Source organism: Gobio gobio (assembly GCF_949357685.1).
Source record: "Gobio gobio genome assembly, chromosome: 2".
In the NCBI taxonomy this organism is placed as follows: Eukaryota; Metazoa; Chordata; class Actinopteri; order Cypriniformes; family Gobionidae; genus Gobio; species Gobio gobio.
The window spans coordinates 39,449,765-39,460,048 of NC_137098.1; the positions used below are offsets into that span (position 1 = coordinate 39,449,765).

A 10,284-nucleotide genomic window follows, 5' to 3' on the forward strand; every position below is an offset into this window, starting at 1 on the left:
TAGAGACAAGTGATTATTGCACACGTCACGCGACACACTTGTCGCGAGGGTCGTAAACAATCACAAGCGCGTGAAACAGGTGCCAATGGAATTTGAAGCATCTAAACTCCCGCGAAGAAACCATGATAGCACCCTGTGACCCACCCAGGGTGTTCAGACATCGGCAAAGGTAACCTATAGCACGCGGACTAAACGCTGTCTGATGTATTTGCTTGTTTTTTTTTATTATATATAAATAGTTTTTTGTAGGTTATTGTCCTCGTGCTGCTTAAAAAAAAAACTTAACCCTGACGTGTATAGCCACCACGTGGTGTTTATAGTTCACCCTAATTGTCACAAGAAAGCCCAGCAGGTGATATACACCTATACATTTATTAACATTTAGAGAGGGACCAAACATCCACTGCGCATATGAAAAATACAATATTCGCTATATTCGATAAAATATTTTTTTCATTTATTTTGAAGCTTTGCTTTTTTCAATAGAACTATAGCATGTATAGGCTATAGAACTGTACTTTAGATATCGTATGTCAGTAGACCGGGCAAATCCTCTCAAGTGCAATCAAAGCCATTACACAATTTGAGGGACATTTTAAATAGGCCTATGTTTTAACTTGATTGCATGTATAGAGAGAAATAAAAATAATACAACTTTAATAATTATCGTCACCTGTTATTTTACAAACACTAAAGTATTAGCAAATATATGAATGGGAGACGAATTTCTTAAAACGGCATACAGGCCACTGATAATAGGCTAGGCTATTTGTATTAGAAAATGTTTTCTTTTCAAATGAACTGGAAATGAGATCATGAAATGGCACACGCTTTAACGAATTCTGGTCCCACTTTATTAAGCTGGGACACATTATCTAAAAAGAAATTGAGTATTGAGCAAGGATTAAGCAAGCTTTTCCTAAAGAAATCAACCAATCAGTAATGTTTATATCATGAGACACAATTAAATTTGAATTACATTAATTTTAAATAATTTAAGGAAATACAAATTTTAAATCATTGATATATAAAAAAAAATATTTGATTTCGTACCACCTCTAACTTCAATTAACTTTTTTTTTTAAATCAGTATTTACAAACATGCTAATTTTAGTAATATAGTGATTAGAACAAACTGTACACCGACATTTGAGTAACGCTTCCATAAAAGTACAACCGAACAACATTTAAATGACATGCACGGAATTATAAAAGATGGAATAAATTCTGTTTAACAAAATAAAACTCACGCATAATGCATAATATAGCATATAGCCTAAAAAAAACAAAAACAAGAGAATCCATTCATCTAAATACAACCAATGATTCCAGATCAAACGTGCAGAAATAGCCTAACATATTTATAAAAAACAAGCCTTTCGTAAGTGTAGACATTTTTTTGAAACTTTTTTTTTTTATTAAGTTACTAACATCTTGGTAGTTTGAACCCAGATGTTAGTAACTTAAAAAAAATAATTACGAAAGGCTTGTTTTTTTTATAAATATGTTAGGCTATTTCTGCACGTTTGATTTGGAATCATTGGTTTGGGGAATTCGGGGAAAAAACGTTTGATGAAATATAATATGGGCTGATGTATGAGAGGAACTCTAAATGCGAGTTTTCACGGAGAAAAAACGCTTGGTATTTGTGAAAGTGAAAATGCACCTGTGGCACTTTTTTTCATTTGAAATGTCAACCGACGTAAGACGTGTGTGTCTAAACATTTTAAGCATCATTAATGATTTTAACGTTAGTTGAAAAGGTGTTTACTCAAGCACGTAAAACCGTTTTGTCTCTCCGATTCACTGAAATCTTCAAGGTGGGATGAGTGGAGAGAGATACAAGGCTAAAGCTTTGACTGTCAATGAAGCCATTTTCTCCAAAAAGGGTCTCAAGATGGGAGCAGCATTCAATTAACTTGATCCCATCTAAAGAGCCTTAATTAGGTTTGTGGAGGACGCCACATGCACGGTGGGTCAGGGACAGCAAGACTGTGTCGACTGAAAGGAGACTTATTTACGCCAGGACGATCAGACGCTTTAGAATTAAAAGCATTAAAACCTATCAACTCTATCCTCCCGGCGTTTTCAAAGTGTCCACTCAGCTAGGATCCGGACCCCGACAGTTCCCTGGCTTTGATGGAGGAATCTGGATTTAAAACAAGAAGCACCAGTCATGCGTTTATTTTAGAGCAATGCCCACATAAGTATTGCTTTCTCTTTTTGGTATTGGACAAAATTCTGGATAGTAGGCTAGGCCTATTACTAAATCATTTCTTGGGCCAATCACTTGTCGCATTCTTCAGGTATGGAAATTTTTCAAAAAACAATGATTCGTAAAAATTAAACATCTTAATAAATCTTTGGGAGGAAAAGAAATGTGTGTGTACCATCGAAAATAACTGTCATCGTGTCATTGCAGATGCTAGACTGGTGGTTGGCTGGATCCTGCTTTGCATGGTGTCAGAACTCATATCACAGGCGTGCTTTGACTGACCGTGTTAGTATGAGTGTTTGTGTGTCTTTTGAGAGCGAGACAGAGAGAGTGAGAGAGTTAAGGGGTGTGTGTTATCCTTTATATCAGGCTGCAAGCTCTATGATCACCAAGGCTGGAGCGCGCACGCGCGCGCACACACACACACACACACCAGCGCGTCCATTCACAAATCGAGTCAGCGCGTCAGCACCAATTGTAGTGACTGAACCAGTGGCATATACTACTGTGCGTTAAAGCTCAAGAGAGCCCAAAGACAACACACCTCGACAAACACTTGGCATTTCTAAACTAAACTCCTATGTAAAACATCTATTCAAATAAAATTCAGCCCTATATACTCTGACTCCATCCATCATATATTGACAGGCCTATATAGGGACTTTATATATGAATATAGACACTGAGATCATCGGTCTTTTCAAGAGCAAACGGCACATCACTTCGACATTTGGGACACCAGTTGGTGCTACTTTTTTTAGTAGCACCAAAAATCATATCGAGACTGTTCGGTTGAACACACTTTAAAACCACCAGCATTTTAAGTTGTTTAACTGAGATCTGTCTTTTGCGTTTCTATATGTATGCATGATATCATCGCCTTCATTAATACATTACTTTCAGATCACCTGCGCCCTCAAAATACATCGACAACAAGACCCTTGGCATCGACCACAACTCAATTGAAGGGTGTTGGTTGGAAAAGTATGATCAATGTTTGCATTGTGCTCCTTACAAACATGAATATAGGCCTATGTATTTAATAAACATATTTAATAACTAAATAAATATTTTTTAATTAATATTTAGAAAATGTTTGTTTTTACCCAATATGGAAAACTTGAATTATGCTGTGGACGTTATTTTGTCTATGTTAAGCGAAATAGGGAAACCATATGGAATCTATATAAATAAAATCAATAAATGGGTTAGGGGATTAAACAGTATAACGATGAAAACACAACTTAAACTCTTTGTAACATTTCTCTATAATACAATCACCAAATGTTAGCCTACTTTTAACCATATAAACACAAAATATATTTAATTTACAATTTTTTTTTATTAATTATCCAGTCAAGAAAATGTCAGCGAGATTCTCCTATACCCACGCTAGTAACATTTTCCTTGAAATCATTTAAAAAGCCTTGCTTAGGTGCAAATCCAATGGAATTCTTTAGAAATATACTGCCTTGTGTAGAAAATATTCAATTTCCTTCAAGTGCTCAAGAAGTGGTATAGAATTGCCAACTAGACCTCACTGTTTTGTCTGGGCATCAAGGCGCGGTGAAATGAAAAAGCTCATTAAAATCTTTGATGAATAAGGACAATGAAATGTCCCTCAGGGTAGACTATGCATTCTGGAGAACAACATATATAGATAGGAAGAACACAAATAAGAGTACAAAGACAAAAGACGGAAAGGCTGATGACATATCAAGGTAAATAAAAACATCAACGTATATTGCCTTAATCCTATGCACATGGGTTGACTATTGGTGCCAGTGCAGTTATGGCTGCCATATAAAGAACTGGACCTCAAAATTGCCAATATAGTGTTAAAATTACGTGATATGAAAGGCCTGTATTGAAAAAAACTGGACGAGTGTAGGCTACTTGAAAAGGCATCGTAATAAATCATATGATGTAGTCCAGATCGGGTTGGATGTAGCAGCCTAATCCAGCATAAAAAGGTGAATGGTCAGGATTTACCTTTGCATAAATATGCATTTTGGATTGCACTTTGGGTTTATTATTATGTATTATTTTTCTGTACATCAGTAAAAGTATACTAAAGCTATACTTACATCGCTTAACCTGCGTTTTGTTGCTATGGGAGGGGGCGCCTCATATTGGATGAATGAAATCACAAGATACATAGCCTACAGTAGATGATGAAACAGCAAAAGAGGGTAAAGGAGGACACAGATATGGTTCAGTTACAGAATCCCTATCAATGATCCTTTGCATTATTGTTATATTCTAATTAGTGATGGCTCTATAATTCTTATAAAATGTATGATGTAACTGTTTTGATATGCATGTCTGATAATGAATTTATTCTATGCGCAAAAAAAAGCAAAAAGAAATAATTGCGTAAACTGCAATTCTCGCCTAAGCCAGGGCGAGCGTTTCAGCCTTGACTGTGGCAAAAGAGAGACAGAGGGCAGGCCACGGCGCTTGCGATCTGTCAATCGCTCTATTGTCTTTTCCCCATTCCGCGTATGGAGTCTACGGTGAATATCTTGCGGGTAATTACAAATCGTTGTAGAAGAATGCCCCATATCATTAAAGCCAAATCATTCTAGAAGACCCTTAGATTACAACCGTGTCCCATTCCACTCTTGAGAAGAGCAGGACAACAGGCCATTGGCTATTGTACCGCTATTCAAATGGTTGTTGTCGGGGGGGATCTTCATCAAGCAACAATAGGTCATCAATAGGAACCAATATAAAAACATGACTAAATAATATTTTTGCCACACCCTCCAACAATATTTAAATTAACTCAATGTAAAACAAATATGAAATCAGAATGGAAGATTATATATAGGCTATAGGCTGTAACATTTTGTTTAAAAGGAAACAATCATGAAAAATAGAAAACAAGATTTACCTTGTTAGTGGCATTAAAAAGACGTGGTTAAGCAGATAATGTGCACCAATTTGAAAAGAGATGGCACGGTCTCGGCTTGCCAGAAACACTTCATAATGAGAAATGCAATCACAGAGGGCCTCTTGAGAAACCTCTTCAGTAAAAGTCATTCTGCACGTTCACTGGGAGAATCTAGACTAACCTGGCAGCTCCGACAAGGTGATGTCTTTACAAATGTTATACAAAGGATTCAAAAGCTCATATGCTAGCCAAATCGTTGTTATTGTTGATGTGCTCGATGTGCTATAGCTACACAGTAAAGGTCACAGTCAATGTAGCCAAATGGGCTCCTTATATGCGCCATTCCTCATAGATATAACGACTCAGGCTGCGTGATAAAATTTATGTAAATCACAAAGATGTGCGCAATGCATGGATTTGGTGCTCCGTAGTACCTGGAGAGCGCGAGTCAGGAACCGTATCCGCTATACAAGCTTCCAGCCGTTGCCACAGTGCATATAGGCTCTGTTTAAGGCTTATTAACTTTTTTTATTGCGTATAAATAGTGTGTACCTACTCATGATTCTGTAATAACAATGCTGAAAATCTGTATCGCTGTACAGGATGTAAATTGTAGGCTATACATTTTAAACATTGAGAAACGGGAAGTTCTCGTACTGCTCTTCATATAAATAAAATGTTTATGCATCAAACATGAAGAAAACTGTAATGTTATTATGGTTTGGAAACAGCAAGCACTCCATTGCGGAAACGATTTCTCCACTAGTAGCCTATTGGTTTGACGCATTATGTGTTAGGCCCATATGCAGGTACATTACCCATTTTCACAGTTGATAAAAACTGTGATATAAGTGATACAATAAAACATTCCCCTGCTGAAAACTTTACAGTACTTAACAGTATCAATAGTACAAAAAATGATAATCTGGGAAAAAAAATCGGATTTAAAAAATCTGCGGTTTCGTGAGTGCATTCGGATAGTGAGTTGACGTCCAAATCTGGATAATGATACATGTATAAAAAATATGCATAGCAGAAATAATTGCACTACAGGTAAACCTCTATGATTAAGAGAAAAATGGGAAGTCCGTGTTCAGTATGCAGGCTGCGTTTTTGGCACGGTCTGAATTTGTATTTTGGTGAAGCACTGTGTCTTTAAAAGTGCAAGGATGAGTGTTGTCTGTTACTCGCGAATTAGGGCCATGTGACTATCTCCAGACTATTCTATTGGTCGAAGGCACGTGTCTAGGATACCGGAGTGTAACGTCACTGGGGGCTCGTATTAAAAATAAGAACAAAAATCCGGAGTGAAAGTATTTCAGGAGCAGTTAGGAGCCCCACTTCTCAGAGTAGCCACTGAAGCCTCCATAGTTGCATTGCGCACAAAACAAATTGCACCAAACTGGAAAGTTACGGTTCATCAACCTTAAACAGAGAACATTCCGTGACTGGAAGCCGTAACTATGTTTTTCCTTTGTGACCACGGTGCGCAAAGGCTTTTTATTGTCGCTAAAACTCACTGACAGATTTTCTTGCTCAGTTTTTAAAATTTTCCTCAAGTGAACAAAGTGGACGGAGTCGCCCGCGGAGTGGGGTGCGACTGCCTGAGTGCGGGAGAGCGATAAAGGGTTAAGGACGGAAAGTGGAGAGTGTGTCTCAGCATGGATGAGAATGAGCAGAGCGCAAGAGACGCGGAACAGCGAGGAGCAGCGGACGAATCCAACAGTGCCATACGACCCCTTCTGCAAGCTCCAGGGAACCTGCAGCTCCCGCACCGAATCACAAACTTCTTCATCGATAACATCCTGCGGCCGGACTTTGGCCGTAAGAAAGAAGCGAACATCACGCGCGATGAGGGCAATCACGGCGCTCGAGAGAATCACAACCCTACGGGTCCTAGCACGGGACAGGTGGGAAGTACTGTTCCAGCAGAGGGAACTTCCACAACGCACACGAGCAGCGGAGGAAAGAAGGCTGAGATAGAGAGCGAAGAGCCCCTGAAGCCCCGCGGGGAGAATGTGGATCAGTGCCTGGGTTCAGAATCGGATAGTTCACAGAGCAATTCAAACGGACACCCTAGTCAGTCTATGCTGTGGCCCGCTTGGGTTTACTGCACACGCTACTCGGACAGGCCGTCGTCAGGTACGTTTTCCTTCATTTTCTTAAACCACATGCCGGGAGATCTGTTAAATTTATCCAAAGTAGGCTACTACAAGTTCTAATCTATACTGTATTCGATTTTAATCGCGTATCCCAATTGTAGAGGGTAGACTAATTCTAAAACAAACCCAAACCCATTTTTACAATTCACTAAAGATAACGGAATAGCCCAATTAAAATCTCATATATCTTTCATGTCTGAACATTTATAGGCTACTGAAACATTACGATGGGATTTATATCGTATAGCCTATAGCTTTTGCAAAACGACAAGGGTCCTCAAAATAGCTTAAGATCGTCAATTTAAATGTTGCGAAAAGTGTAAAAGTAGTTTTAACGAAATTTTCGCAAATACGATCAAACTTATTATTTTAGAGTTATTTATATATTTGAATTGTCTTTCATTTGAATTCCATACCGTTCGCTTGTGGATTGATAATGATGTAAGCTAGTTTTGTTATCGTTTTAAGGAAGAGAATAGGACATAGAATGTGTCAAGATGGATCTACTTTTAATAAAATATATGTAGGCTAAATAAAATATAACAGAAACGCTGAATGGCTGTACATACATACATACATACAGGTTTTTGGTTTTGTCAAAGGTTTTGCCCTGTAAGCCTTCCCTCTTTGTTGATATTTCATTAGCATATTTTTGACAATGGAGCAGGCCTCGCATTTACTATATTCTGAATAAGCAGCTTCTCATGAGTGTTTATGCTCTGTAAAGTAGGCCTATTTCGTAACTTGAATATTTACCGAAAACTAGTATATTGCTAATAATTCAAAACAGAAGAAAACATTATGTGAATAGGCTACTGAATGCTAGCAAACTTGAACAAGAGGTCATTTAGCCTAGTCCGTCGATTGTTTTTTTTTATTTTTAGAATAGTAAATGTATGATCTCTCAGTTAGCCTACAGCTTAAATGAAAGAGTGGAGTGCTGATTGATAGAATTGTTTACGAGAGAGCGTGTTTCGCACTCAAGTCTATCATTTTTATATCCTTTTATTTTTGTTCAAGGAAATCCATTGGCCTGTTAACTATTGTTAAAACGAAAGACTGGCGCGACAGGGTATTAGGCTATTTATTTTCACGTTGAAAATGTTCACGTCAGCTTCTCGTTGTGCTGATTTTTTACATTCAAATATCCATGACATTATTATCCAACTCTAGTCGGAGCGTTTTCAGTGTCGTTAAGCGTTCATTTTCTTAGTGCGCTAGACTAACACTAGTCATTTATGATGTCGAATGGGTTAATTTTTACGTATGATCGCCATATGACCATAGGCTACTCATCCCATTTCGATGTCTACAAAGGCTTTTTAACTAAGAAATGTCCAATATGAACAAGGCGCGAATCCCTCATCAAAATTCTGCTTCATCTCTGAGGTTTCCCGCATTACCTATTAATGTAGCCTCCACTCAGAGAGAGAGAGAGAGAGAGAGAGAGAGAGAGAGAGAGAGAGAGAGAGAGAGAGAGAGATCCATACAGCTCACACCCTAATGTGACGCAAAATAAATAAATAAATAAATAAATATAGCCTACGTAAAATAGATTAATAAATTACAACACTTCGTAGCACATGTTTACAGCCCCCTCTCTCCAGGCCCCGCATGAACATAAAAACAGATAATACTGGGCCTGTTATGCAATTTGTGCTTCGCTCTAAAAACGGTGTGTTATTTCATCCACACACGCAGGTCCCAGATCTCGCAAACCAAAGAAGAAAAACGCAAGTAAGGAGGACAAACGACCACGCACGGCCTTCACTGCGGAGCAGCTCCAGAGACTAAAGGCCGAGTTCCAGTCCAACCGCTACCTGACCGAGCAGCGACGACAGAGTCTGGCGCAGGAACTGGGCCTCAATGAATCGCAGATCAAAATCTGGTTTCAGAATAAGCGGGCCAAAATCAAAAAAGCCACCGGCACCAAGAACGGTCTGGCATTACACCTGATGGCGCAGGGACTGTACAACCACAGCACCACGTCAAAGGAAGACAAATCAGACAGTGACTGAGACAGAGAAAGCGGGAGGGGTGAGGTGATGGGTGGGGTGGGGTGGAATGAGAGGGAGGGAGGGGGCGCAAGGTTATATTTACAATGCAATAATTCAAAAGAATAAAAGGGCCAGTTAATAAATATACCAGCATTACTAACGTTAAATAGAGGCTATAGCCTATCGATTTATGACAAAATACATTTATTGAATACACTTCTCTTATGAAATAATGGTCAGATTATTTCAAAAATAGGCTATATAGGAGCCGTTTTTTGCACTTGGGCAGAGTGGCTCTCTTGAGAAACAAGTGTTTCTATCGCTCTTCTTTGTCATGCTGTCACTAGAACCAAGCGTTTTCCACTATAGCGCAACGCGCGTTTATATACTACATTTTTTTTAGTTCATGGAAAAAAAATGCGAAAACCTTGCTTAAGTCCAAAGAGTCTTTTCTGCTGCATCCAGGCAACTGTGATATCAAATGCATTAGGAGTTGTTTTATTTCCACGTTTGTCGTATCATTTGGTTTGATACAAAATGGACGCAGCAATCGTCGGATCTCAGCAGGAATTTTTATCAAAATAAAAAGAAGAAGAAAAAAAAACACTGTTCTTTGTATTGTAAATAAGTTCACCGTCTTAGCCTGGTTATTTTAAAGAGTAAATTGAGGGTAAAAAATAAATCGCAAAAACTTCTTTAACAGTGCATAGGTTATCTGGTTGAACTACTATGTGAGAAAGCCTAACATAGCTACGAAATAACATTCATAGCCTGGTCAAAACATTTCAAATATGTGCGCTAAAATAAACAAATGTACCGCAGCGTCTTAAATCGCATACATAGTTTTTATAAAAGAGCAATATAATCATCTTTTGTAGCAAAGTATGTTTTAATCATTATAATGCTGCCTATAAACGTGTAGCACTGACAATGATTTCGCTTATGCGCACTCTTGACAAAAGCCAGGACAAGCGCCACAACACATCACAGAGAAAAATAAACAAATATATAAAT

General features: G+C 38.3%; 1 protein-coding gene across 1 annotated transcript; it reads left to right on the top strand.

Moving 5' to 3' along the window:
* Positions 1-6,772: 6,772 nt before the first annotated feature.
* Positions 6,773-9,291, top strand: en2a (engrailed homeobox 2a; the record flags this gene model as incomplete). Its single annotated transcript, XM_079837186.1, has 2 exons — positions 6,773-7,253; positions 8,975-9,291. The coding sequence occupies 2 exons, from the start codon at positions 6,773-6,775 to the stop codon at positions 9,289-9,291; spliced, it is 798 nt and encodes a 265-aa protein (XP_079693312.1).
* Positions 9,292-10,284: the final 993 nt, after the last annotated feature.